The sequence below is a fragment of the Dasypus novemcinctus genome, chromosome 17 (assembly GCF_030445035.2).
Source record: "Dasypus novemcinctus isolate mDasNov1 chromosome 17, mDasNov1.1.hap2, whole genome shotgun sequence".
Lineage (NCBI taxonomy): Eukaryota > Metazoa > Chordata > Mammalia > Cingulata > Dasypodidae > Dasypus > Dasypus novemcinctus.
In genome coordinates this window covers 1,837,207-1,864,970 of record NC_080689.1, presented here as the reverse complement: position 1 = coordinate 1,864,970, position 27,764 = coordinate 1,837,207, and the positions used below count along the sequence as shown (strand labels likewise).

The 27,764-nt window shown below is 63.2% G+C and overlaps 2 protein-coding genes across 6 annotated transcripts; both read left to right on the top strand.

The window, feature by feature from the left end:
* The first annotated feature begins 377 nt into the window (after window positions 1-377).
* LOC139436807 (collagen alpha-1(III) chain-like) lies at window positions 378-3,419 on the top strand. The gene is made up of 6 exons (XM_071208972.1): window positions 378-570; window positions 657-851; window positions 991-1,194; window positions 1,618-1,777; window positions 1,872-2,529; window positions 2,613-3,419. Exons 1-6 carry the CDS (start codon window positions 378-380, stop codon window positions 3,417-3,419), a joined length of 2,217 nt encoding a protein of 738 aa, XP_071065073.1.
* BCL2L11 (BCL2 like 11) lies at window positions 2,289-27,764 on the top strand. 5 transcript variants are annotated; one of them, XM_071208701.1, is made up of 6 exons: window positions 3,358-3,415; window positions 3,937-4,070; window positions 4,227-4,316; window positions 13,676-13,785; window positions 22,032-22,395; window positions 23,774-27,764. In XM_071208701.1, the coding sequence occupies exons 2-5, from the start codon at window positions 3,950-3,952 to the stop codon at window positions 22,107-22,109; spliced, it is 399 nt and encodes a 132-aa protein (XP_071064802.1). In that variant the 5' UTR covers window positions 3,358-3,415; window positions 3,937-3,949; the 3' UTR covers window positions 22,110-22,395; window positions 23,774-27,764. The 5 variants fall into 5 exon arrangements, with proteins under 5 accessions (XP_058134060.1, XP_058134062.1, XP_071064801.1 ...); XM_058278079.2 differs by lacking the exons at window positions 3,358-3,415; window positions 22,032-22,395 and adding an exon at window positions 2,329-2,388; XM_071208700.1 differs by lacking the exon at window positions 3,358-3,415 and adding an exon at window positions 2,329-2,388 and having other exon boundaries at window positions 3,937-4,316.

Here is a 27,764-nt window from a genome sequence, read left to right as displayed (position 1 = left end):
GCATGAAACGTGTCACCTGCCCTTTGGCCGCGCCAGTGTGTGGAGAAAGCTTAATAAGGAGAGGGCGGGGGTGGGGGAACACCCGAGGTGGCGGCCGCCGTGGGCGCTGCGCTCGCCGGGCCTGCGGGGTTGCGACAAATACTTGGTCAGGATGCACGAGGGTGGCGGCGGTGGATGGGGCCCTGCGCTACGCCACGCACTCCACGTAAGTGCCCAGCTTTTCCCATCCCCTTACGGGTTACGCATGTTTGGGTAGGAATGACAAATTTCAGTAAAATGCTATTTTGAAAAACAGAAGAGAAAGAAAACGGGAAGGCGCTCCTGCCACCGGTCCACAGCCCACGGCCCGGGGCGCTCAGCCCGGTGGCTTTCGGAACATGGGGCAAGCTGGTGGGCGGCTGCGCGCCCCCGCCGAGGGTCCCCCGCTGACCAAGCCCCCCGCCCTCCTGGCCCGCAGCCCCTCCGCACCCCTTGGCGTCCGCGGGAGGGCACAGCCCCGCAGCCATGCCCCTGCCCCGTCCCCCGCCCGGAGGTCACCCCATGCCTCCGGAGCTGGCACCGGCCGAAGCTGTCGCGCCCCCCTGGACTGCAGGAACCCCTGCCCCCGCTTCCGGCTCGGGGCTCCTCGGAGCTTTCCGGTCCTTGGCCTCTTAAAGCGACCCCGGGGCCGCGAGAGCCGGCCGCGCAGGGCTGGCGGAGCTGCGCGGGACCCGACACCCGCTCCTGCGGGAGTCCTTCCCTGGCTAACTCGCCCGCCCCCGCGGCGAGCGCGGAGGACCCCGGCGAGGGCGGCTTCGGGGCTCCCAGCGGGCGCGGCGGGGTGCCAGCCTTTTTCCCGGGCGTGCCGCGGGGTGAGCAAGCCAAGTCGCCCGAGGCCGCGGCCGCCGGCAGGACAGGCCGCCCACCCCCCGCCCGCTCGGCCGCGTCCACGTCCACTCCCTTTGCCCCGGCAACGAAGCTGCCGGAGGGGGCACGGAGCTCGTCCTCCAGCCCCTGCGGGCGTCGGTGGCCGCCTCCGCCTTGCTCGGCACTCGCCCGGGGACCGCTGGGACGGGAACCTGGGACTGTCACGTACCTACCAGGAGCTAAATGCCAAGGTGGCCCCCGACGGGGCCCCTCCGCTCCGCGGTGTCCTCGGGGACGGAGGCATCCCCTTCCCCGCGGGGTGTGGCACCGGCCCCCGCGACCTCCTTGGTGCGCGGTCGGATGCTCCGTCTGAGCTCCCTGCAGGCGGCACACAGGACCCCAGTGCGGGCGGAGAGGCCGGGGCGCCGGCCGGGGAGGGTGCGCGCAGGTGGCTGGGGCGCGGACCCCGAGAAGAGGTGGAAGCGCCCCGGGAGGGCCGAGGGCCGCGGGAGCCGAGCTCTGCGCACCGCACCGGGTGGCGATTTCCATGGCCCTCGTCCGCTCGCCTGGTCTTGGCTGGCCGAGGAACGGTCCGCGGGCGGTTGTCGGAGAGCACAGCCCACCTCGACGGGCCGCGCCGAGTGCGGAACCAGTCTCTGTCACCTGGACTCAGCCCCTCTTCTGAGCGCCTTTCTCGTCTTCTTTTTTACAAATAAGTTTTCTTAAAAGAAAAAAAAAAGGCTTTTTCGAGCCTTTTCTTTTTCTTCCCAGTTTCCTTTTTCCCGGGCTCTCTGCATGCCCCCGCCACCCCTACCGCTCCCGGGCTGCAGAGCAGCCGGCTTCCGCCCGGCCCTCCTCGAGCTCTCCCGGCCCTGTCCCCTCCGGGGACCCGCGGGCGGCGGGAGGAGCGCGCCTCCGACCTCCGCGGCAGGTGCGGGAGGCCCACGCCAGCAGGGCCGGGAAGCGGGGCGCACAGGCCCCTCCCCGCCGTCTCGCGACCACCGCGGGCCCCTCGCCTCGGCCAGAGCGAGGCAGAAAGCAGCTTGCACGCCGGGCCGGGGCAAGCGGCGTCCCCAGGTTCCCCACGGGTGGCCGCGGCGGGGCCGGGCTCGGCGCGCGCCAGAAGCGCCCCCTGGGCCCCGCGCGCGCCGCGGGGGGCGGAAAAGCCGCGCCCGAGCCCGCCAGCGCCCCGCGGGGACCGCCGCCCGGCCCCGGGGCCGGGGCCGCACGCGCCGGGCCGTGGGCAGGCGGCGATGCCCACGGGGGCCGGGCCTCCCGCGCGCGGGCGGGGCCTGGGGCGGGGCCCGCGCTGATTGGGCGCGGGCGGGGGCGGTGCGCGGGAGCCGGGCTGCTGGGCCGCGCAGGTTTCACTTCGCCCCGCGCCGCCGCCGGGAGCCCCGCTCGCCGGAGCCCTCCGCCCCGGGCCGCGCCGCCGGCCCCCGCCGCCGCCCCGCGCGCCCCGCTCCGCCGCCGCCCCGGCGCCTGTCCCCGGCGCTCGGCCCCCCAATGTCTGACTCTGATCCTCAAACCGAGAAACGCAAGGTAGACCCCTCGCCCGGAGGCCGCGGCGCCCCTCGCCCGCGCCCCGCGCACGTGTGGGCGCACGGCTTCTCGTCCCGCGTCCACTACCCGGGCGCGCCCCCTGGGCCGCGGGGCCTGGGCGCCGGGGCCGCCGCGCGGTTGGCAGGGATGCGGCGCGGGCCGGCGGGGAGGCTGCTCTGCGATGCCGCACCGCGCCGCCCCCCGGGCCCGCTCCCGCTTCCGAGACGCGGCCGCGCGGAGCGAGCGAGGGTGGCGCGGGGGCTCTGGCCGGCGCGCGGGGCGGGCTGCGGAGCCGGGCGGGACCCAGCCGGCGAGCCGCGCTCCGGCCGGGCTTCCGGGGCAGCTGCCGCGCTGGCCCTGCCGACGTGCCCGGCGCGCTGCCCGCCATGCCTGGGCTCCCTGCCTGCCGTGCGGGTGCCTTGCGGATCGTGCCCGCCGGGGCCGCCCGGACGCTGAGCTGCGGCCCGCGGGCCGTGGTCGGAGCGGGGCGTGCGGGAGCGGCCCGGGCCCAGCCTCCGTGCCGGGGGCCGCGGGGGTGCCGGGCGCCGGCCGCGTTGGCTCGGCGGTCTCCGGACCCCTGCCCCGCGGTCCTGCGCGGTGGCGGACCGGGGGCGCGGAGCCGGGGCGCGGGGCCGGGCCGTTCCCGAGAGGCGCGGGGAGCGCGCCGCGTCCGGGCCCGGGCCGCGCTCGGCGGCGAGTTTGTCAACAATCCCCGGCCCGGGCGCCCCGGCCGCAGGCGCCGCCCCCGCCGCGCGCCCATTGGCCGTGACCGCGCGCAGCCTCGGCGCCACCCAATGGGGCTGCGGGCGGCCGGCGCGGGGTGGCCGGGGCGCGGGCCCGAGGCGCGGCGGCGGCGGCGGCGGCGGGAGGTCGGCGGGGCCCGGCGGGGCCGCGGGCGCTCCGGACGCGCGTCCGCGCTCGCTCTCCCGCGCCGCCTCGCGGCGGGGGCCAGGGGCCGCGGGTGGGCGGGGGCGCGGGCGCCAGGCGCGGAGGGCGGCGGCCGTGCGCGGCGCCAGGCGCGGCCGAGGTGAGGGGCGGTGGCGCGGGGCGGCGCGGGGCGGCGCGGGCCCGGGCGGGGCCGGGGTGCGGGGTGCGCGCTGCCCGGGGGCGGGCCGGGCGCTGGCCGGGCCGGGCGCGCCGAGCCCCCGCTCTATTGTGACGCACTGGGGCGCGGGGGCGCTGCCAAGCCGCAGACTTGCTGCCCTCAGCACTTTCGGCAGAACAATGGGCCGGAGCGGGGCGGGCGCCGGCAGCCGCGGCCCCTGCGCCCTGCGCGCGCGCGGGGGGCGCGGCGGGGAGGCCCGGGTCGCCCCGCCGGGGGCGCCGCTCGGTGGGTCGGCCCGCGCCCGGGGGCCGCGGCGCGCTCGCGGGGAGCCGCCCGGCGCACCCCTCCCCCGGGAGTCACGCCACCTTGGGGGGTGGGAGGCGCTCCGGGTGGAAGGTGGCGGGACGAGGAGCAGCGGCGCAGCGCGAAGTGCTCGCGGCGGGTCCTGCGCGTGTGGAAGTTTTCTAATCGCCTTCCTGTCGGGTGTTTTCTTGTACTTGCAGAAAAAAAGACCCGATGGCCAAGCAGCCTTCCGATGTAAGCGCTGTGTGTGACGGAGAGGGCGGACCGCTGCCGCCCGCGGAGCGGCCCCCGCAGCTCAGGCCCGGGGCCGCGCCCGCCGCCACGGACGCGCCAGGTAATCCGGAAGGCAGAGGGGACCGCTGCCCCCCGGGCCCGCCGGCCCCGCCAGCCAGCCCCGGGCCTTTTGCCACCAGGTCCCCGCTTTTCATCTTCGTGAGAAGATCCTCCTTGCTGTCTCGCTCCTCCAGCGGCTATTTCTCTTTTGACACAGAGAGGAGCCCGGCGCCCATGAGTTGTGACAAAGCAACACAGACCCCAAGCCCGCCTTGCCAGGCCTTCAACCATTACCTGAGCGCGATGGGTAAGCAGCGGCCGGCCAGGGCACTGGCCCTCGGCCTTCCCGTGTCTGCTTCGAGGGCGTGTGGGGCAGTGGGCCCCCCAGAGTCCCCTGGCCGAGTCGCTTGGGGCTCCGTGGGAAGGGGGAACACGTCCAGTACAGGAGCAGGCCAGAGTTAAGAGGGGCTGAGCTCAGCGTCGAGCGCCGGCCTTTGGGCCACGCTCTCCCGTGGTCACATCCTCTCCTGTGGTTAAGCGCAGGCGTGAGACCGTGGCCTGCTTTTTTAACCGCTCAGATTTACTCGTCAACGACAGCCCTCGAGAGGGACCTGGTCGGTTACAGAGAGCAGCTTAGGACGCAGGCAGGGCGGGAGGAGAGGCATGAAGGGCTGTGTCCAGGAAGGGCCATTCCGCCAGGTAGTCCCCACGTGGGGCCGTGGAGGAGGCGTGTCTCCTGCTCACGCTCCCCAAGTCCACTCGGCTTGCTCAGGGGCTTTGGGTCAGTGGTAACGAGATGAGCTGGCACGTTTTGATTTTAGCCGTCAGGGGCAGTGCGTGGGGTCTGACTGCGGGGCGGCACCCATAAAACCTGGAGAGACGGTGGTACGATGGGTGGGGGTACCGACCCGGTAGGGATTGTGGCAAATCGGAGAACGCGTGTCCCCGGGAGAAGCGAGCCGTGCCCTGGAGTGGCAGGTCCCCCGTGAGATAGTGCTGAGGGTCCTGTAAGCGCTGGGAGCTCGTTGGGGAGTTGGGAAGCATCGCCCAAGCCAGGTGGAAGCTTCTGCAGGCTGGAGGTGACCCTAGTGCCTCCAGTGGGTGACTTCAGGTCACTCCAGTGAGGGGGCCAGGCGGGCGCACAGCCCGCTGTTTCCTGGCGATGGCAAAGGCTCGTGTCTTGACGGGTATTTCCCAGGGTCACAGCTGCTGACTCTCCAGGTTAACCCCCCTGCCGAATGGGGTGCAAGGGCGTTGGCCTTGGCCACGGGGAGCTCCGGGTTCTGTCGCCGGTGGGCTGCGCTGTGCTGAGGCCTGATCAAACGGAGCCGCCGCGCGCACAGCGCCAGGCCTTGGAAGCCCGGGGCTCTGTCGTGGAACCTTGGGCGAGGTCAGCGGGACGGGTGGGTCTGTCCCCATGTGAGTGAGTGTTGTCACTTGCCAGCGCCTGGCCCACGTGGGGACCGGCAAGCCTCGGGCTCTCACGGGTCCCAGCACCAGCGTCCACCAGGCTGGCTGCGGGTCTGCTGAAGGCCGGCCTTCTCGGTGCCCTCGCGGAACGGGGCGGGAGCCTCGCCACTGCTCAGCTCGTTTCGGTCCGAGGTTCTTGGCGCTGGCAGGGGTTCTGGTGCCGTGATGACGGGGTGGAGCGAGTTCGTGGGGCTTAGAAACCCGAGCACCTGGCTCCTCCGAGAGTGCTCGCTCGCCCGGCGCCCACGCAGCGCTCCCGGAACGCGGCATCCGAGTGCCCGGAATAGTCCGTCCCTCCCTGTGGGTTGGGAACGGCGGGTCCGTAGCTTTAACGTAGGGACAGGTGTGGGGCTCCTTTGGTGGCATTCTCCGTGGCACGCTAGTTCCTGGGAGGCGCTGTTCTGAGATGACGGGTGTGCAGCTCTCGAGCACAGTCTGAGTTACGAACCAGAGTTGGCGGGTGGGCGTGGGGTGGCGCCTCAGAGCTGAGGTGCGGTGTCACAGAGGTGGCAGCGTCCCCGTGCGGCCAGGTGAGAAGTCAGAGTTCAACACGCAGGAGTAAACGGTCAAGCGTGAGGCCGTGTCTGACGTTAACGTGCCAGGGCAGGTTTTCATTGTTCTTGGGGGGTTTATTTGGGAGGGGCAGGTGGGAGTTGCCCGTGGAGGGAGGGGACTTAGGCAGATGGGAGTTTATTAAATTAAAGAATAAAATTTACAGTTTGTGTAGTTCGCAGTTTTTTTTCTGGCCGTTGTGTTCCTCGCTCCTGCGTTGCTGAGCGCCTTGACTGTTTAGCATCCCTTAATCGACCAGCACCCACCCGGGCCACCAGTGGGGCTTTTGATGATTTAGTGCAAAATGCATTTTCCACAAAGAAGTCTTTATTTAATGGGTTTGAACAGTGGAACAGAAGCGTGAGGTTTCAGAGAGGCTCTCCGCTCAGTGACGTGCGGCCCCCGCACCCCATCGTTAGGGCTGCGCGGTGGCGTTGGCCACGTCGTCTCCCCCTGTGCCCTGAACTTTATGGAAGTACGTTCAGGAGAACCTGTCGGGAGCAAGAGGGTTTTTAAAACTCTTGTGTCCAGTCTCGGGCCGCTTGTAGGCTGAGAGAATTAAGGTTTTCTGTTGGGAAAAACTAGTCCTTGACAAATGTTCTCATAGTCAGTGAGAAATGATTATTCTGGTGAAAACCACCCCCGAGGTGTTAGTGTGGCGAGGCTGGGTTTGTGAGTGTGCTCCGGCTGCAGGCGTGTTCTGCGCAGCTTCCCTCCGAGGTAACCAGCGTGGTTGGAAACACGCCTTGAGGAGGGCAGGATGTGGCTGGATGGCAGCAGCCCCACGGCGTCCCGCGCCACTTGGTACGCGTCACGCCGTTGACCGACCACATGGGGGCCGTGGCCGGCCTCGCACCCGGCACCTTGGCGCTGCTCCCTCTCGTGCCTTCAGACCTGGGCTCGTGCCAGCGTCGCTGCAGTTCCTGTTCCTTCTGTGACAAAAGGAGACATGGGTGGGGGGCATGGCATTGCAGTGTTAGGGTCACAGGCCAGCCCTGCGTCTGGAGGGCCCGGGATCTGGGGCTGAAGGAGGGGGCTCAGGCCGCCTTGCTGACCAGCTCACCCACCGCCCTTGCTGACCACCTCACCCTAGCTCTGCCAGGGCCCTCGAGTCTGCTGGCTCTAACTGTCCGGTTTTCTGGCGCTTGGGCCAGCAGTCCCTTCTCTTGGCCAGTCTTTCTACCATGCTGTGTCCCCCGGAAGGCCCCTGGAGGAGCGCCAGGCTGGCTCAGCCGAGTGTGCTCAAAGGACAAGTGTTCAAACCATCAAACGTCCAAGTGCAGCGACGGCCGCGTGACAACAGGTCGTGTTGGAATGGAGGTGAAAAGTCCCTTCTCGACGAGCGTGGGCTCGCAGGCGTGTGCGCGGCGTGAATGTGCCTTGCGTGGGGTGCTCGCCTCGGGCCTGCTCCTCACTGCGCTCCTGGTAATCGGGTCTGCGTTCAGGAGCCGGTGCCTCCCACTGCACAGCCACTACACGTCTCAGCGCACGAGTGAAATGGCCTGGCCGCTGCCCACCGCGGGGCTGCGCGGCGTCGCTGCGGGGGATTCCGTCTGCTGCATCTCAGGCTTCCCTCTTACTGAAGGAAAATCCCAAAAGTAAAGTACGAGACTTCGATGTGAATTTAGGAGGAAATACGCGCCTCGCAGTTTCCTGATGCCGGCGGTGAATTTCCTCAAGGAGGCCACACGTACTTGGAGTCGGAAGTTTTCCTACTTGTAGTTTAAGTTTTCATTTTACTCCCAAGCACTGATTTTTGGCCAGGAGCAGCTTGGAAAGCTGAGGTTCTAACCTTTTTCACTCATCCCTTGTTTCTGAGGACTGGTGAGGTGACCTGGTGTAGTGTTTTCTGTTTTCGTTTAAAAGGGCCTCCGAAAGCGTCTCTCCCCGAGTGTTTGACAGAGTAAACGGGGAAAGGCCGGCTGCAGCGGTCGCTGCTGCCGCTGCTGGGAGAAGGGGCGCGGCCTCGCGCGGGGCCGTCTTCAGCGGCTGAACCCCTTTTTTGGGTTATTTCCCCACTCCTCCCTCATCTGCTGTGAGGCTGTGGAAACAGACAGGGGCCGAGCCCAGAGCGGCCACGCGCCCATCAGAGCAGCGGAGGGGCGGGCACAGGACGGGAGGCCTCCCCGCGGGCGGGCGGCCGGGGGCTCGGCGGCTCCCCTGGTGGAGAGCAGACGCGGGAGAGGACGGCAGCCCTGGGCAGCCAGTGGAGGTCGGGGGTCCGAGGGGAGAACTTGGCCGCAGCGGTGCCCGGGGAGGGGCCGGCTGGCGGGGACCACGCAGACGTGGCATTGGACACGGTGTCCTGGGTTGCGCCCTCGTGGCTCCCAGCGGACGTCAGGTGCGCACCAGGTGGGGCCAGGTGCGCCGCCCCAGGTCTTCCGAGGTGGACGGAGCGAGCAAGGAGTGTGCCTGTCGGCTTGGGCGCCTCCAGCCTCACGGTTGATGGCGGTGGAAAGGGGAAGTGCTCCAAGCAGGGCACAGCTCCCAGGCTTCCAGCCCGTGCGCTGGCAGGCTCCCCGAGTCGCTGGACGTTGAAAGCAGCTCGTCTTGACCTTCTAACCCGTGGCCACACCGAGGCACAATGGGCAGTTCGCACCGAACAATTAAGCATGAAACGCCGGCTTCATCTTGTGGCTTTATTATTTGTGTTTTGTCCTGTTTTTCAAGCACTGTCTTGAGTCTGTGGGGCTGGCCAGGCTGCCCCCAGACGTCTTCAGAGAAAAACAGGGTTATGACGTTGGAAAGAATCTCCCATTTTATTTCTGATAACTGACGATTTCATCCAGTGCTTCCGTGGAATTGACCGAGGATTTATCAAAAAGATAAAGTGAAGCCAGCGAGAAGCAGACCCTGCCTTGTGTGTGGAATCAGTTTTTGGCTCATCGGTTGGTTTCCAAGAACCACGAGAATGGAAGGTTCTCTGCCCGCTGACGGTCATTACATCCACTGCTGTGAGCCTTCCTGCGTTGCTTTCCTTCCACCGTGGCTGGTTGGAAACTTGCGGCGCGTGAGACCACGGCCTCTCGTGGCTTCCCAAGAGGGCCGGCTGGTGGCTGCCGCTTCTCCGAGCTGCTGAAAACTCTGACTTCATCAGGATAAGTTTCTGACGATGTCCAGGTGATTTCGGAGCGCGCGGGTGACCGAGCGTCCTGTCCGCTTCTCCAGTGCCTGCGGGTGTTGGCGCCAACCGTGGAGGCTGCTTCCTCCGGGCAGTTAGTGATGCTCTCTTTTGGGGCTGGAGTTAGAGCGGCTCTTTCCAGGTCCTTCTCAGCTCCTGGTGGAGGCTCTGGACGGTGCTGAAGGAGTCAAGATCGGCCACCCTGAGGTGCCGGGGGGAGTGGCCACTGCCACCCCAGGCCGGCCCCTGGTGACTGCCGGGCGTGGCCTGCTCGTCTTCGGCTGGGCGCCCATTCTGCGTTCAGATGAAGCAGGTGCCTCACTCGTCCCGTCTCCTCGTGTCTTTGGGAACGTGGATATTGACTTGGAACTTGACGTGGGTAACAATGCTAATTTAACACGGATAACTTAACCTTCGTCTCGTTCCAGCCAGTGTTTCTGGGAACTTTAATCTGGTGCCACAGTGGAGACACAGTGGTGACTCGGTGGGAAGGAGAACGGTCGCACCCCTGTGAGGCGGGAGCTGGCGGCCCTGAGCCCCTCGAGGGGCGTCTCGGAGCAGGCGTGGTGCTGAGCGTGGGTGGGCCCGGCCCCCGAGCCCGCTGCGAGCCAGCCTGGCCTCGGGACGCCCGCGTGTGGCGGTGGGCTCGGAGCTGTGGGGTCGGAGAAGGTGTGCTGGGGAGGCCCGGTCTTGTCTTCCTGCCCCACGGTCACTGTTGGAAGTCCTTCCAGAAGCCACCTCGCCACAATGCTGCTTCTCAGTGGCTTTGCTTTAAGGATTTGAGGTTACCTTGTGGGTTGGAAAATGTTTCTGTAGCTGAACCAAAACTAACATTCTGTGAATTAGATAACGGGCACTTTTTAGAAACTCAAAAGTTTTTCTGACACTGAAAAATGCACACACATGCCCTTGGGGTTAGAAAAATGGACGAGTTGCTCTTTGTGGCATTTGTCCTTATGGATTAATACTGCCAGGAGGTTCTGGATTTCAAAAAGTCTTTCCTAAGACTTTTGGTGACAATTGAGCACTTGTCATCCTTTTCTTTTTTAGGTTCCGGGGGCTGGAGATTGAACCCGTCAACCACTAAGCCACATTGGCTTCCCTGAGTTGGTTTTTTTCATTTGTTTTGCTTGCTTGTTTATCTGTTTTTCCCCAGGAGGCACTGGGAACCAAACCCGGACCTCCTGTGTGGAAGGCGGGCGCTCAACTGCTTGAGCCCCATCTGCTCCCTCGTCGCCTTTTTGTAAACGTGGCTGTGGCTGACCGCTGTGCTACAGAGGCGCCGACTGGTGGGCTTCCCTACTAGAGGCTGTGCCCCGGCCCGGCCTGCCCCTTGGACTCAGCCCTTGCAGGCGTGCGCTGCCCGCTGCTGCTCCGGGGTGAATTTGCAGTAATTGAGAGCGCTTTGGCTTTCATTGTCCTTTTTTTTTTTAAGTTTTGCTGCTAGGTTTGTGAGGTGAACTGCTTTCTGAATTGCTGAAACTACGTATTCTGTGTGTGAACCACATCTCATCAGAATTTTCCTCTGGAAAAATTCACCAAGTTTTATGTTCATGTAAAATCGCTGTATGTGAAAATTTAGATCTTCCTACTTGACAGTAAGAGATTAAGCTCCGAAGACTCAGGCTCCTGATGAGGTAACCCTGGCGGGTGCGCGGCCCCCTCGGGTAGCAAAGGGGCCGGCCGGTCTGCGCTCGAGGCCGAGCCGCTCGTGCACGGGGATGGGGCAGTCGTCCCCCCAGCAGGCGCCACGCGGCCAGAGCCCCGCGGATGCCGCTCTCTGCCTTTATTTAAGCCACCGTCACCCAAACGATTCTGTCTGTAGAAAAAGCAGGCCCCGTCTTGTCCCCTCTGTCCCCTCCCCATCAAGAAACAGCAGGGCCTCTGGGAGAGGGCGCATGGCACGGCCACTGAGGCCCCCGTTTCCTTAAGCCACCGGCCTGGGCTACGCGCCCGGGTGCTGGAGCTGACGCGCTGCTCTGGACGGGCTCCCACCGGCCCCCACGAGCCAGCCGGCGCCGCGCGGCCCAGGGGGTGCCGGGCCCCTTCGGGGGTAGCCTGGGTGCTTGTGAGGAGGAGCGTGAGGCATCCTGGCCCAGAAGACAATGCTGAGGTGAGCCAGACGCTTCGTCCACGGGAACCGTCACCTTGGCGAGGGCCGCGTCTGCTGGGCGTGAATCCTGCCCTCCAAGGGCACGTCCGTTCTCAGCCTGGTCCTGGTGCAAGCCCGAAGTAGATGGACCCGAGAAGATGCTGTTGGCCACATGCCCCAGGTGGGGGGCGGGCCTGGCCCGCGCTGGCGACTGCTTTCCGGGCAGAGGAAGGACGCGGAGGAGAAGACTCGGCCGTGTGCGTGGCCGTGTGGCGGAAAGGCCCAGGAGCCCCGACGCCGGGGAAGCCCGCAGCCCCCGACACCGCGCGCTGGTCACTGCCTGTCGCTCGGCCCTCCCGTGACAACTGTCTTGGCAGCCGGGAAATCAAGGCCGTCTTGCTGCTGGACCAGGCGCGCCTAGACCGGTGTCTGGCACGTGGGTGTTCATGGTTTGGGGGAAATTAGTGAGTATCTTAGTTCATTAAGCATCAGGGAACATGGCCTGCAGATTTTTCTAGTCCATTGTCCTTGGAAAACACACCACCCATATCGCACAGACTTTCTAGTAAGCAGTTTTTTCCTTCGTTTCTGACCCTGGGATTGTAGGCAAGTTACCCTCTCAGGAGGCCAAGTGCAGTGAGGACTAGCAGGTGAAGCAGGTGCCCTCGCACCCGCAGGTGTGCTGGTGGCTTGTGCACCTGTGCAAGGGCAGGCGTGTCTCCTTGCAGGCTGATGGGGGAGTTACATAGGTGATGACATGGAGAGTACGTGCACAGCAGACCCGGGGGTGGTGCACGGAGAGCACACGGTGGACCCAGGGGTGGTGCACGGAGAGCACATGGTGGACCCGGGGGTGGTGCACAGAGAGCACAGCAGCCGAGGATGGTGCACGGCGCGCGCACGCACACAGCAGCCTGGCCCGTGGTAGGACCCAGAGCAAAGGCCCTTTCTTCTCCCTGCGGTGAGTTGACTTTTCAGACGCTCCCACCTGGGGAGAGGGTGCTTGACCGCCAGCAGCGCGGAGAGGCTCGCCAACGAGGCACCTGGGTAGGGCGAGCCCCGACAGGGTGCAGACACAGGAAGTGGAAGTGTGCGCGGCGTCAGCCCGCGTCCCGCCTCGTCTGTCTCATGCCTGGCTGGTCCTGGGGGGTGGAATTTGAATAGCCCTCGCGGTCGCCCTTGCCGTATTTGCATGCGTGTGTGCCGGGGGCGTGCGGCTCGCCCTGAGGGCTCCCAGTGGCCGCAGTGGCCTCGCGTCCTGCCTCAGCAGCTTTCCCCGCTTGTTCGTGGGCATCGTCCCCCTCCCCGTGCGAGACCCCTGCCCCTCCGTGCCCACGTCTTGGCAGGGAACGTGCTAAAGTCACTTGGGTGGGGGCTGGGAGCAGAGGAGATGGGAGAAGAGTTTTGAGAATTGGCAAAAAGTCTTTAAAAGGGTCATTTTAAAAAGTGTTTTCATCGAGCCCTGAATCCACATCGGTTTTAATTGACCTTTTACCAAACTAAAATCAGGAAAGTTAATGTTACTGCAAAACCCGATTGACACAGGCTTTTCGGCATTTTGCTGCGGTTTTAAGACATAGCGCGTGTTTGGCTGTCATCACGGTGTGCCCGGGTCACGTCCACGGCGTGAACGCTCACCGGCTGCTCGTCGGCGCTGCCCGCCATGTGGCCCACAGGGCACACTGCTTCTGGCACGCGGTGCCACCTCTGGGCGGCTCCACATTGTCCAGCGCGCGTGCCATCGCGGCTTTGGTTTCGCCTTGCCAGTGTCATCTCCCCGCTTTCTCATTCAGAAATGCCCCTGCTCCCCCCAGAGTCCCCCACGTGGTGCTGTCGCCGGGACTCTGTCTTTGGGTCGGCGGCTCTGGGGACAGGACGTGCACCTGTGCTCCCAGGACCCGGCCGTGCCCCAGACCCAGCTCCATGGAAACCAGCTCCTCCAGCGCCCTCTGGGGTCTCAGGTTTTCCCTTGTTTTGCTCTGACTAGGACAGCCGTATTTCCTGGTGTGATGGTTGGGATTTTCTGGGACTTTTACGTTTTATTAAAACCGAAAGTTATTTTACAGCCTGTATTTTTATGTTCCCAGCTGTTGAAAGCGTGTCTGCGGGTGTGCGTTGTGCTGTTTTTTTGTGGGCATCGCTTTGCCTTCTTGAAAGGACAGGGTGTCATTAACGGGTCAGGATGGCTAACGCCTGCAGTTCTGAATCTCCGGTTTTGAAAAGTGGAATTACCCTGCATCCCGCGTTCTTCAGCCGCAGTCAGGGGGCAGAGCCAGCCACTGTGGCCGTGCGTCACGGTGGCGTTCTCGAGGTCACGGAGCTTGCTGTCGCGAGCGCGCGCGTGGTGGGCTTGTCGCTAGCAGCTTCCTCGGGGGCTTGGAATGTGACCTCTGGAAAACCATGTGACCCTGTTTTGTTTGTTCTGACGCAGCTTCCAGGAGGCGGTCTCAGGCTGTGCCCGCAGATATGCGCCCGGAAATGTGGATTGCGCAGGAGCTGCGGCGTATCGGAGACGAATTTAACGCTGACTACCCACGGAGGGTAATGCTGTTTCCTTGGCCCGTTTCTCCCCACCTGCTCCTTCCCACACCTCGGAGCGCAGACAGGCTGCTGTGCTGCCGCGACCTGCTCCCTACCCGCGCACTGACCGTGGCTTAAGACCCCGTGTGAAGGGCTGCAGTGAAGTAAGGCGCGGTCGGTGGCCCGGTAGCCTGGCGGGGCGCAGACCCCGAGTGCCGCTCTTACGAGGGGTGATGCTGTCACCCGAGAGACCTCCGGGGCTGCCAGCAGCTCAGTCCATGCCTGGGCTGCTGCACCTCCAGCGCACAGACGGAGTCAGGGCTGAAGAAACCTTAGAACGCCCGTCCGTCCCCAAGGGGCCGGCGCCCACGCAGAGAGAGAGGCCCCGAGTGGGCCGGGGGCCGTCGGCCTTGGCCGGTGCTGCCGCTGGACGGCAGCTGGGCATGGCAGGAGGCCACACGAGCCCGTGCCTGCACGGAGCTCAGAACGCGGCCAGCCGGTCCAAAGTGTGCTGCTGAGGCGTGCGCCTGGGTTTCTCATCACTCTGCCCTCATGCGCTCTGTAGACGCAGTGTGGCCTGTTGGCGCCGGCAGGGTGGGGGTGTGGACGCCTTTTGCACGTGGGAGCGCTGTGGGCTGGTTGGCTGACCCGGGTCAGGGCCGTCACGAGGCTGGGAGCGCACGGTTCGGGGCTTTGGGCTCGATTGCATTTCTTCAGACGACCTCGTACGGTTTATCCAAAGGGAGGATGCTGAAGTCTCCCTTTGAGGAAAAGGCTGTGGTTTTTGGTGTCCTCCCTCCTTGTGACGTCCCTTCTGTGTCTCGTCTTCCTGACGGCTGTTGTTTCCTCGGGACCCTTCAGGAGGTTTTCCGCTTCTTTTATTCCAGGCGGAGCCTACGCCCGGACGCCCCCGTGGGTCTGCCTTGCTGTATCCGCTGTTTCCTCTCCAGCTCACTCCTGCTGAATCACGGGCCTTGCCTGTTAACTGCTTTGAAACGTTTCTATTTTCCTGTCTATAAAGTTTGTAAACACACAGACGTTTTCCCATCCTGCAGAATCTTCCATTCCGTCAGGACTTCATTCTCTCTGGGCGAGCCGGCTGCTTTTGGGGACAGGCCTGGGATCCTCCTCTTGTGAAGTTGCATGTGCGTGTGAGCGCTTGTACACGAGTGTATGCTCATGAGCGTGTGCGTGAGCGTGTGGGGGTGAGTATGCGTGAGTACGTGTGTATGTGTGTGCCTGAGTGCATGAGTGTGCATGCGTATGAGTGCACAAGTGAATCATGGGTGTGTGTGTGTGAGTGTATGGGAGTGTGCACAGGGAAGTGTGAGAGTGGAGTGTGTGCTGGGACGTCCCCTGCCTTCCTGTGGCAAGTGTGCTGGGAAGTGGGCTCTGTTGGCGGTTGTGTTATTGGGGGTGTCGCGGTTGTGGCATTTAGTGGGGTGTCACAGTTGTGTCATTGGGGGTGTTACAGTTGTGTTCTTGAGTTGGGGTGTTGCGGTTGTGTCATTGGGGTGTCATGTCATGGAGTGGTGTGTTGCGGTTGTGTCATTGGGGATGTCACGGTTGTGTCATGGAGTGGGGGGTTGCGGTTGTGTCATGGAGTGGGGTGTCGCAGTTGTGTCATTGGGGATGTCACAGTTGTGTCATGGAGTGTGTCATTGGGGTGTCGCGGTTGTGTCATGGAGTGGGTGTCGCGGTTGTGTCATTGGGGATGTCACGTTGTGTCATGGAGTGGGGTGTTGCGGTTGTGTCATTGGGGGTGTCGCGGTTGTGTCATGGAGTGGGGTGTCGCGGTTGTGTCATTGGGGTGTTGCGGTTGTGTCATTGGGGTGTTGCGGTGAGTGAGTGGGCTCAGGAGCGTCTCACGACAGCCCCTGGCTCTGCGGGTTGAAGATGGTGGATTTAGACGTTGGTGCTGCGACCTGCCCCCTCCCCTGCCCTGTCCCCCGAGGGCCTGGGGTCTGTGCGGCTGGATGCGCCCTCCTTGTTGAGCAGGAACGGGGCCACTGGATGCCCAGGTGGGAAGGAAGTGGGTCCCTCCGGAGAGCAGGCAAATCGTGTTCTGGGTCCAGAGGGCGGGCTCACTTCCGTGGCCCAGGCCCAGCTCGGGGCGGGCGTTCTCCTTCCCCGTCATACCGGGCACGTGGCTGCCTGAGTGGCCAGTCTGACGTGGACGCGGCTGCCTGAGAGGCGAGGCGGTGGACCCAAGCTGCCTGAGCCCTGGACGCCGAGGGGAGCAGCTCGGCCCTCTCCTCGGAGGCTGGATCAGCCTCTGGCTGCAGAGCTGGACGTGCCACGGCTGTTGCACAGACGCCCCTGTAAGTGGCCGAGCGTGGATGGCTGTGCCAACATGACTGGCCAAGGGCCTCCCAGTGGCCAGGCTCCCGGCCATGCTCTCCGCTCCTCCCTGCGTTCAGCTCCATTTAGACGGTGTGTTTACAGTTCATTCTGGTTTTCTCAAGAGACGGGACTCGTGCAGTGGTTTCGGGCAGAAGTAGGTTGACCTCACAGGCTGCTTTGTGATCGTGACCTCCTTTCATGGACGTTAAAAAGTAACCCGGTGTGGAAATGCAGCCCCCGGGGCCGAAAGGACCATGGGCCATCTGCAGGCCGGGGTGTTCCAGATCCCAGGGTACGATGACCCCACATGTCTGAAACGATAATGACACGGTGACGATTGCCAATTCCAGACACCAAACTCTGAAAGTCCAGATGGGGACTTGAGTGGCCCCTGAATCCGCAGGGGCCACTTTGCAGTTGTTGGGTGAATGCCGCCCGCTGTCTGATCTGCACTTGTTGGCTGCTGCTGAATCTTAGCAGGGCGGGAAGCAGGGCGGGAACCTGTGCCTTGAGCAGCCGCTGCCTCCCCAGCAGGGCCGGCTCTGGAGGGTGAGCATCACCCACGCCGCTTGGTGACAGTGTGCGGGCATGCAGGCGGGCGTGCCCCGCAGTCTTACCTGCGGATGAGCCTGCTCCCACGCTGCTTTGTAACAGCGTGCAGACGTGCAGCCTGAAGGCGAGCACACACCGTGCTGCTTCACAATAGAGTGTGCAGGCACACGTGCACCCGTGCTGCATTACAGCAGAGCATGCGGACATGCAGGCGCGCCTGCTCCCACGCTGCTTTGTAACAGTGTGTAGATGTGTAGCCTGAAGGCAAGTGTGCACCTGTGCTGCTTCACAACAGTGTGTAGATGTGCAGGCAAGCGTGCACCCACACTGCCTCACAGCAGTGTGCAGGCGAGCGTGCACCCGCGCCGCCTCACGACAGCGTGCAGGCGTGCGGCCCCTGCTCCCCTGCTGCAGTGCTCTCTGAAGCGTTCGTCTCCTGGTGCCGTGAGCCTTGCGAAGCTGGCAGGCTCCTTTCCCGTTCTCTCCGTTTGAGAGGTAGAGGAGGCGTCCTGTCCTTGTCGTGTGCTGACCCCTCCTCGGGGCAGTGGGGAGGCGTGTGCTGGGTGTGGGTCTCCCCTGATGAGCAGCTGAGGCACCAGGTGAGCGCCAGTCCCGTGCGTGCTCCCTCCCCTCGACTCAGGCATGTCCCAAGCGGCCCCCCAAGGGGCAGGAGCACCGGTGGTGGTCCGGGTGTGGTCGTCACCCTTTATCTCGAGCCCTGACGACTTCCAGGAGGGTTAAAGCAGGTTCCCCGCTGACGTTCAGCCACGTCTGCTTTAGCCGCTCTCCTTACGCGCATGCATGTGCGTGTTCTGGACTGTGTGAGAATAAAGTGCCGCCCTAAGCGTCTCCTCGTCTGTAACCACGGTGGAGTAGTAGGAAGTAGGAAGAGCCAGGGGTGGAGCCCTGTGTGCTCATCCACGGGCCGCGGCCGGTTCCACCAGTTGTCCAACACTGTCCTTTATAGACCCCCAAGAAGTTTTCTTTCTGGTCCGGGAGTCCATCTGAAGTCCGTCTGGGCTCAGGTGCATTTTGTGCTTGTGCTTTTCGGTCTCTTTCATCTGGGACTTCCTCTTTCTTGATGGGGACATTTTTGAAAGGAACTGGACGGCTCTTGTACACTTGCCCTGTGTTGGGACTCGTTTAGTGCTGGCATGTACGGCAGGGACACTGCGGAGATGCTGCTGGGCCTCTGCACCCAGGAGCACAGGTGGCTCTGTCCCCGGTCCTTTGCACCTGTGAGCACAGGTGGCTCTGTCCTTGGGCCTCTTCACCTGTGAGCACAGGTGGCTCTGTCCTGGGGCCTCTTCACCTGTGAGTACAGGTGGGTCTGTCCCGGGGCCTCCACACCTACGATCACAGGTGGCTCTGTCCCCCATCCTCTGCACCTGTGAGCACAAGTGGCTCTGTCCCCGGGGCCTCTGCACCCAGCAGCACAGGTGGCTCTGTCCTGAGTGGCGACATGGACTTGGCTCACTTGATTTCCCCACGTGTGCCGTGAAGCACCCGCGCTCGTCGAGGAAGACGTGCTGCCCTCCTTGCTATGTGTCTAGCTCACCAGCTCGGACCCACAGAGCCCCTTTTCACGTGACGCGTTACTGTGTGTGGCTCGGTGTTTACTTTGAAGGCCACGTTGCCCCGGGCCTGGCTGGTGGCAGCCCCCGGGTGCTCTTTGCCTTGTTACAAAGTGGCGACGTGCCTGGGAAGCAGGGACACGGGCCAGCAGACAAAGTACGAGGGGCCGGAAGCTCCTGGGGCACTTTCTGCTGAGTGAACCCCTATCTCGGCCCATGCGCAGCTGTCCTGTGTGGGACCCGGGGCGGGGCCTGAGGACAGGTCAAGGCCGCGAGGAGGGCTGGGCCGCCCGGAGGCTCGGGCTGTCCACGAGAACTTCGCAGGAAGCCTCCGCCTTGGCCTCTGGGCGGGCCGCGCTGTTTGGGCTGCGCCGGATGAGTCCCCGGCTGACCGGGCGCCGTGGGCCTGCCCTGGGCCCACTCGGGGGCGGTGCTGTGGGCCTGCCCCTGGGCCCACTCGGGGGTGGTGCCGTGGGCCTGCCCTGGGCCCACTCGGGGGCGGTGCCGTGGGCCTGCCCTGGGTCCACTCGGGGGCGGTGCCGTGGGCCTGCCCTGGGCCCACTCGGGGGCGGTGCCGTGGGCCTGCCCCTGGGCCCACTCGGGGGCGGTGCCGTGGGCCTGCCCTGGGCCCACTCGGGGGCGGTGCCGTGGGCCTGCCCTGGGTCCACTCGGGGGCGGTGCCGTGGGCCTGCCCTGGGTCCACTCGGGGGCGGTGCCATGGGCCTGCCCCCTGAGTCCACTCGGGGGCGGTGCCGTGGGCCTGCCCTGGGTCCACTCGGGGGCGGTGCCGTGGGCCTTCCCCCTGGGCCCACTCGGGGGCGGTGCCGTGGGCCTGCCCCCTGGGCCCACTTGGGGGCGGTGCCGTGGGCCTGCCCTGGGCCCACTCGGGGGCGGTGCCGTGGGCCTGCCCTGGGCCCACTCGGGGGCGGTGCCGTGGGCCTGCCCCCTGGGCCCACTCGGGGGCGGTGCCGTGGGCCTGCCCTGGGTCCACTCGGGGGCGGTGCCGTGGGCCTGCCCCCTGGGCCCACTCGGGGGCGGTGCCGTGGGCCTGCCCTGGGCCCACTCGGGGGCAGTGCCCTGGGCTGGGGCCGCGACTGCCGTTGGGAGGCTGCCGGGAGGACAGGAAGGACAGCAGGAGCCGTCCTGCGCCCGCGCACCTCCGCAGCTGCTGGGGGCTCCGCGGGCAGGTGGCGCAGCCCGAGAGGCCCTGGGCGCAGGTGAGCACGGCCTTGGGGGCGCCGGGGAGTCAGGGCCTTAATAGCGCGGCCGCGGCGGGCCTGCCGCCAGGCAGGGCGCTCCACGGGCGGGGACTGAGTGGAGCCTGCCGCTCGCCGGGCGCGTCCTGCCTGCGAGAACCAGCGTGAGTCCTGTTCTGCCGCCTTCCCGCTCGCGCCCAGGACTGCGCACGTGGACGTGGCCGGGTGCAGCTGGGCCGGGCAGGGAGAAGGGACTCGCGGGCTGGTCTGGGCCACGTGGGTTCCAGCGGTGTACGCGGCATGCTCTTGCACGTGGGTGCGAACTCTGCCGTGTGCTCTTGCACGCACATGTGAACTCCCCATCATCTGAGTGTCACAGGAAGTGACACCCCCTGCGCCACCTGCTTGTCGTTGGAATAAAGTAGAGCTGTCCTCCTGTGCCACGAGGCAGGGGTCTGTCCTTGTTTTGTAGCAACAAAAACGACGCAAACCTACGTGTGTGTGTTCTCCAATTGCAATCTTTTGAGACATTTAATTGTTGAGCTTAATAAAATAAGCTGCTATGAACACAAAACACGTGAAAAGAAAAAACAAATAGAAAACAAATATAAATAAATGCAAAAACCTGAACACTCTAAAAAGAAAGGAGAATTAAAAATAGGCTGCTTTGTGTTACTGTCTGAAGAGAACGACGGCTCTGAATACCAAGCGTTAAATGAAAACTAGGCCTGCCGGCGAGCCGCGGCCCTCGCGGTGGCCTGATGTGCGTTGACAGTGACCGCTTTCCTCTCAGCGGCTGGTAGAGCGGCCTAAACCAATCGGCGCAGCTCTGGGCTTCGGCCAATGTGCTCCTGCACGTGGTGGAGGCGCTTCCGTGGTTGCTTTGGGCCTCCCTGCCTAGCCTGGCCACGCGTTTCCACACCACAAGCACAGTGACAGGGCGCAGGCCACACCTCGCCGTGGACACGCAGGGCTCATGGGGCGAGGCCCTGGCGGCTCCCACCACTGCGGGGCGAACCTTCGTGTGCATGTCGTCCTGTCTGTCCCGTGGATGTAGCCGAGGTTAAACGGGACGCATGACTGTTCTGTAAGCCCACGGCTTCTCCAAAGTCAGTCTTTAGAAAGGCCAAATGGGGACGCTGGAGGCGGAGCTGGCAGGCGCCGGCGCCATCACCGCTGCCCTGGGCGGGAAGCACTCTGTCGCTGGCCCTGCGCACTCGGGACGGGGCCGCTGGACGCTGGCCTTGCTGTTGGAAACCCTGGTGCGCGTGGCCCCTGGTGTGCGTGGCCCCTGGCGTGCGTGGGCAGGTGTGCTGGGCGCGTCTCCGTGTGGCAGGCGTGGGGCATGTGCACGTGTTCAGACCACGTGGGTTGTGGGCCGTGGGCCACGTGGCCCTCACATGGCAGGCGCTGGGTGGCCTTGGTGGCCTGGCTGGGGCCTTTCAGATCTCGGGAGGAGGAAGTGAAGATGCGAGGCAGGCTCTGCAGACGGGCCGCATTTGCGGCCGAGGCCCTCAGGGCTGTGTGTCCCTGCTGTGACTCATGGGCTCCGTGCGGGACCTTCATCGGGAATGACCGCTTGCTCGCTGCTCTCGCCGATCATGCCACGAGTGACTCTCGATGGCCACGCCCGAGGCCGTGACATGGGACATGTGCCGGAACGCCGGGCCTGCGTGGGCGGGTGGCCACTCAGGGCCCGGCTCCTGGGGGCGGGCGCTGAGTGCGCAGGGGGACCCGACATAGCCCCGCCTCCATGCAGCCCGTGAGGGGACGGGGACCCCGCAGGCGGGAGAGGAGGCCGTTCCCAGCTGCCCGGCCGGGGCCTCTGCAGGGGCAGCTGCGCCCCACTGCACCCACCTGCACCCACGCCTCCGGTGTGGCGGCAGGTCTGGGAAGGCGCCTGCAGCGCCTCCGCAGTGGCCGCCCCGCGCCCAGGCAGGGGCCTCGGTGCCCTGGCCGGCATGCCGGAGGCCCTTACTTCCTCACTGGCCTTACCTGTTCGTACCTGGTGGCTGCCGTGGAAGTTTCTTCCAGACCTGGCACCCCTGCCCGCCCCTGCCCACTTCCTGTGGCCTCTCAGGCTCCCCTTCCAGGGCGCTTCGATGGCTCAGGCTTCTAGTCCAGACACAGCTTTCCAGAAAGGCCAGCCTTCTGACTCCTGCACCCCAGGGCACCCCTGGTTAGCCTGACCCACAGCAGCTGCTCCTTACCTGGACGATGCACGCTAGCCGGGGCTGAGGGCTGCCACCTGTGCTGTCGTGCCCCTGGGCCCAGGCTCCGCCCCGCCGGCGCGCTCGTTAGCGTGGCCACAGGTGCAGAGGCGGCCGGCGTGCCTGAAAGAGGCCCTGCTGACCTCCAGCCACTGCCCGAGGCACGTGTGCCACTGCCCGGGGTCTCGGCCGGTGCAGCTCTGGGGGTGGCCTGGCTTCCTCTGTTGACTTGGCCCAAAACAGTGACCGAGCAGCGTACCAGCCTGTGCACCATCCTGCTGCCACCTGCACGGCAGGCACCCTCGTCCCTGCGCGCTCGTCTGCGCGCCTCGCTCGCGGCTGCTTCTCGTCGCTTCCTTTTGTGCCCAAGCTTGCTCTCTGTTTTCCCTTAGAGCCGCAGGGGCGAGTCGTCGGGACTGGAGGAAGGGGCACGCCACGCCGGGAGTGCTCAGACGCCCTGCCTGCCCTGAGCTCGCGCAGCGGAAGCAGACCTTGGAGAGCTGGGAAGGGATTCCCCGCGCGGCGCCTGCCGTCCCCTGCGTCGCTGCCGTCCTCCGACGCTGTCCGGTCCTGCCCTGGGCGTCCTCTTCTCCGGGCAGGCGGGCAGGGCGTGTCCCCGGGGGCCAGGCTCGTGCCGGGGTCGTTTTCGCAACCTCACACCCTCGTCTCCGGCCACGCTGGGGTGGCGGCAAGCCGGGCACGTCCCCGGCGTAGGTGATTGTTCAGCCTCCCACCGCACGCGCCGACCTCACTGTAGTAAGTCGTGGTTTTATTCTGAATAAGCTCCTTTCAAGCTATTAATATTAGTCTAAACTGAAATTAACCTTCCCCTGAATTATTCTCACATAGCAAAAGCAGAGTAATTTTGAAAGTTAAATCAAAACAAAGCGATCTTGTGTGCAAAAAGATAAAAATCACAGACTGTGGTTACTGCGCGCCGCGGCAGGAGTCGCTCACTTAGAGCTGATTTCCTCCAACCTCGTTATGGAAGGAAAAGGGGAAATGCCGCGTGCTTATCTCAGCCCCGTTCCGTAAACAGCGTCAACAGTTGGGAGAAGGGAGCCCCAGGCTGGCGGGATCTGCGGGTGGCCTTTGGGGCATGTGCTCTCAGCCCGATGCTGGTGGCAGGTGCCCGATGGGCTGGAAGGCGCGTTGAGCGCCGCGGCCAATCGAGGCAAGCGGTTTGTGCGTGGGCCCCTCGTGGAGGAAAGGCGCGGCGTGGATTTCAGACCAGGAGACCAAGCGCAGCTCGACACAGGTCCGGCGCGCCCCGCTGCCTCTTGGGCGCCTCTGAGCTCTGAGCTGGCACGTCCTCGCCCTGCAGCGCCATCGCCACACCAGGGAGACTTCTCCATGAGACTCGAGGGCCTCGGGATCCTTTCGTAATTGGCATTTTTTCCGGTGCTTTTGAACCGCATCTCGGTCTGTAGTAAATATCCGTATTGAACGTGTGAGCGGTTCCTGGAGGAGCAGCCTTTGGTAAAAATGGCCCTTCCTGCCCTCGCCGGGAGCCCCTCGGCCTGTCCTGACCGCAGGTCGGCGGTGTATGCCCGAGAGAAGTTGGTGGAGCCACCGGCCTGGCACGGACGTCTCGGCCGCGTTTAGCTTCTTAGGGCCCATTGCACCCAACTGCTGGCTTCTTAAGTAAATCACAGCTGCAGGAGACACACGCGTGGGGGACTGAGGTGTGTCTGGGCATCTCCATAACTCGACAGATGCGGCCACAGCCTCCTGGCCTCCCTCGCCTGTGCCAGGGACTGAGGCGGTAGCCCTCGGCTCGACGTGGCCGAGGCTTTTCTCCAGCGCCAGGCGGCGCAGCCAGTGGTGGCTTCGCCTGTGACAAGGGCATGTGGTCTTTAGAGGGGCAGGGCAGCCCCTCGGGGGTCTGAGTTTCCAGAACCTTCTCTGGATTGCTTTTCTTTCCCTTTTAAGAAGAAAACCCCGTGGTGTCCCCTGCCCCCTTTGTAGCAGGGAAGTAGGAATGGGTTTGTCCTGGACAGACGGTGCTGGGGTGGCACGGCGGGGTCTCGGGCTGCCGTCCGTGGCCCTACAGGTGGGATCAGGGGTCTTAAGTAGTGCCCTCAGCCCCCAGACGCCCCGAGGGCTCAAACTAAAGGCTGCCCTTCTCTTGCAGGTGTTTTGGAATAACTACCCCGCGGCCGGAGCCCGCCCCCGCCTGGCAATCCTCCGCGTGCTCCGCCACGTCCTCCGCCTGGTGTGGCGGGCACAGTGACTGCGCGGGCAGAGGTGGGGCTGTGTCCTGCTGGCCACACCACCGTCCAGCGCCGCGCCGTGCCATCCGCGACCTGATGCGCAGCAGCGAGCCCCGAGACACCACGTGGACGTGCTCCTGACTCTCCTGCTCGCCGCTCGGGTGGGATTTTTAAATGGAAGTTGGTTGTGAATGTAAACAACGGAGAGCTTTTTTAAAAGACGTGCACAAACCACGGTTCTTTGGAGCAGGATCTTATGCAAGAATGGTGTTTACATTTGGCAAGGTTTTTTTTTCACCTTCTTTAATAAGAACAAGTTTTTCAGAAAGGAAATGGAAACTTTTTGACAAAATCGTGAATGGTTTTCGTACTCAAATTTTAAGAACCTATTGCCCCCCTCAGAGGGTTATGTAAATGGCAGTGGAAACCGGCCAGCTAACTTAAAAGGCTGCCTTGATTTTTTTGGAGGTGACTGTACAGATTTTTAAACAGGGTGGGGCGTGCTAGCACCTCCCTGCCCCGACGTTCTGCCATTGCGTCGTCTTTTGTCCTTATTTTTTATTACTCTTAATACCAAAAGTTATTTTGACGCAGAGCTTGCTAAAGGGGCAGGGGTTCTGTCGTCAGCCTGCGTGGATGCGCCTGTGCTGTTTTGTAAATATTGGCTTACTTCCTACACTCGCTTGCATCTGTGGCAAAATTTCAGGCTATTTGTGAGCGTTTCCCCCGTCTTTTGTGACATGCCCCGGGTCTCTCTGGATACTGTGCAAACAGGGTCCAGCATATTTTCACAGTCCTAGCAGGGGTCGCCGACCTGCCGTCTCGCCCGCCGCTCCAGGCTGCCGTCGGCGTCCGGTGAGCGCGTCCCCGGAGGTGGTTTCCGTTCCAATTTGACAGGCTCGTCCGTCGGAGGCAAGGGCAGCCCCTCTACGCTGCGCACTTTCCCACGGCCCGGACAGATGCCCGCGGTGTTAGCCCATCTGGCTGCGCACTCGCTGCCAGAAGCCTGGCTACACGGGGCCTGGTGCAGGCCGTACTGTCCATCTAGCATGGTGCTTACCTGGACGTGGCGCACGTGCTGGCGGCCAGTTCCCGCGCTTCTGAGTGCAGTTTGCGACGACACAGGCATCATTCCAGCTTCAGCGATACCAAAGAAGAACCAGCCGGGTCTGCGCCTGAGCCGGCCCTCTGCTCTGAAGGACTCGCCTCTGCCACCTCCGCTGGCAGCTGGGCTCTGTTGGCACCGGCGCCTGCCCCGGGCTGCGCGCCTTCCTCGAACGTGCCCTGAGAGCGCAGCGCGGGACACCCCTGCGCCGGCCGGTCATGTCAGGCAATTGGACAGCTGGGAGGCCAGGAGATGGGTGAGGGGCAGGGAAGGAGGCTGGGATGGTTCCAGGACCCTGACCTACTGCTTGGGAAAACTCAGATTTTCAAAAAAGCCTTTTTGAGAGAAATACGTGACTTTTCAGATGAGTCAGCAGTGCCAACAGTTACTGTATTTGCTTTTGCCCCATAGAGGACCAGTGTTTTCCTGTTGTTAAATTGAAAGGGAGAATCCATTCACAGGTATCTTCGGGTATGTGTGTATATATATATATGTTTTTATACATAACACACGTATATATGTATACAGTGCATATCTTCTTTCTCCTTGACGGGTGGTTTCCTTTAGAGATCATTTGATTCTGCGTAGTAGTCCTATTTTTTTTTTTTTTTACCCCAACTATCTTCTCGGGGTTTTTGTGTATGATTTTCTCAGCGGCTGGGCCTTGGCTTGTGGCCTTGACCAGGCTCGAACCCCTCTCGAGGGCCAGCACGCCCACAGGCACAAAGCAGCCTTTCTCTTGCCACTGACCAGGCGCGCCCGAAGGCCGAGGGGCGTGGGCAGCTCCCCTGGGGCCTCGTGCCGGCCTCTCTCTGCTGGGAGCGCTTTCCTGCGGCCCCAGCTTTCGCGGCCCCCACAGCGACACCGCAGCCCGAGACCCCGTGCCTGGCCATGTGCCCAGGGACAGGCTGCAGGTGGCCGAGTCCGAGCAGCTATGGCGCGGGACCTGCGCGCTGCGTGGCCATGCCGCGCTCGCCCAGGGGCTCCCGCAGAAGGTACACCCTCCCCCCGCCGGGCCCGCTTTTTTCCTGTTTTTTTGGTAGAAAAAGTCACTAGATCTCTTTTTTGAAGATGCAGTGCAGGTTTTGTGCCTTGACGACTTCTGCCCACGTGAGGTTTTCGTAGACAGTGTCCCGTGCTTGGCACCGAAGCGCGGCAGACATGCTGCGTACGCGGCGCAGATTCCAGCTTGCCGCGCCCCTCCCGCCTGCAGGGAGGATTTTGTGGAGAACTTGCCTTGCTTGTGGGAAGGCCAGTGGAAAGACCCTTCTGGTTAGAGATGTGCAGTAGGAGACGTTTTCCTCCAGTTCCCCTTCTTCCTGTTGTATGTATTTAGACTATTTATTAGATTAGATCATAATCAACTGAGCCAGATGTCTGTGTGCAATTCTTTTTTCTTCTTGTATATTTTTGTACAGCGTAAGTAAAAATCCCTGTTTTTCTCAACTTTTTCAGAATCGAAGATTGTAAATACTGTAAATCCTTTCCTATGTAATGTGTCCTACTGTTTTATAATGCTGTAACTTGTAGAAATAATGTATATTTATTTCCTGCTTATTTAATGTCTCAAGTCCTGAAAATCATTGAAGTGTTGCTTCACCGCACGCACGCACGCCCCGCCCCCTCCGGCCCGGTGGTTGCTTTACGGCCAGGTGGGCCCTGGTCCGCGCAGCGCTGCTCTGGCTCCTGGTCACTCCCGTTGCTTCTGAGTTCCCGGGCTTCTCTGTCCTCACAAGGAAGCTTGTGTTGATGCCCACGAGAAGGTCGGTCGTCTGGCTACAGAATTCTCCTCCTGGATTACCCAGCTTCATTCTGTTTGCTCCAAAGCAGCTAGCTTCTCCTAGAAGCAACTTTTAATTAATTCCAGGCCATATCTTAAAAATAAAAGGTATTATCAGCAGTTGGGAAAGACTGTTCCACTGGAAATTCATCCTGACAACTCAGTGTCCAGAGGTGCCGGCTTGTGGGTGTCCAGGGCTGGCCGGGGTGGGGTACAGGGGTCCATGCCAACAGCCCCTGGCCTGGGCAGTGTTGCTTCTGTTTGTTGGGAGCCACCTGGTGCCAGGAACCCTCGGCTGGCCGCTGGAGAGTGGTTGGGGTCTCCCCACCTGGTTTGTGGCTTCCTGGTCTTTGCTTGGGGACGGATTGTCTTCAGGAGCTCATTGTCCAGTCCCCCCGGCCCCCCAAAGTTGCTGCACTTGGCTGCCTGATGCTTCCAATGGAAGCCCTCCTCCCGCTTCTCTGTCTGAGAGGCCAGGGACCCCTGGACCAGGAGTTGGGGCAGAAGGCTGGGCGCTCACGGGAGCCGCCTGGGGCTGTGGCTGTGGCCGGCCATCCCTGCTGCCCGGCCCAGTGCCTGCGGGTCCACCTGGCACCCGCGTGTGCGGGGAGGCGTTGGCCCGTGACACCAAATCGGCTGGGGTGACTCCTGCTCCGCTGCAAACATCTGTGGTGTGAAAAGCCCCAGCACGGCCTGGCAGGATGACGCGACTACTTGTATTTGGAAATGTCAGTGCGGAGAAACTCTTGGCTCTTGTGTCCGGGTTACTGTGTCAGAACTCGTCAGGTCCCACCTATAAATAGCACTGATCTGTCCGTATGCTGACTTGTCACCCAACTGGTTTCCCAGGACCCAGTGTATGTAGGGTTTGTGTTGCAATTCCCCTGGCTTGTGTTTTGCACTGATGAATTTTGACAGGGTAATTGCCACTTTTCTTGTGCAATACTGCTGTAAATAACTGTAGATTTTTAAGACTTGATCCTTTATGTTCTTAATGAATTTTATATAAATAAAACTTTCAACTAGT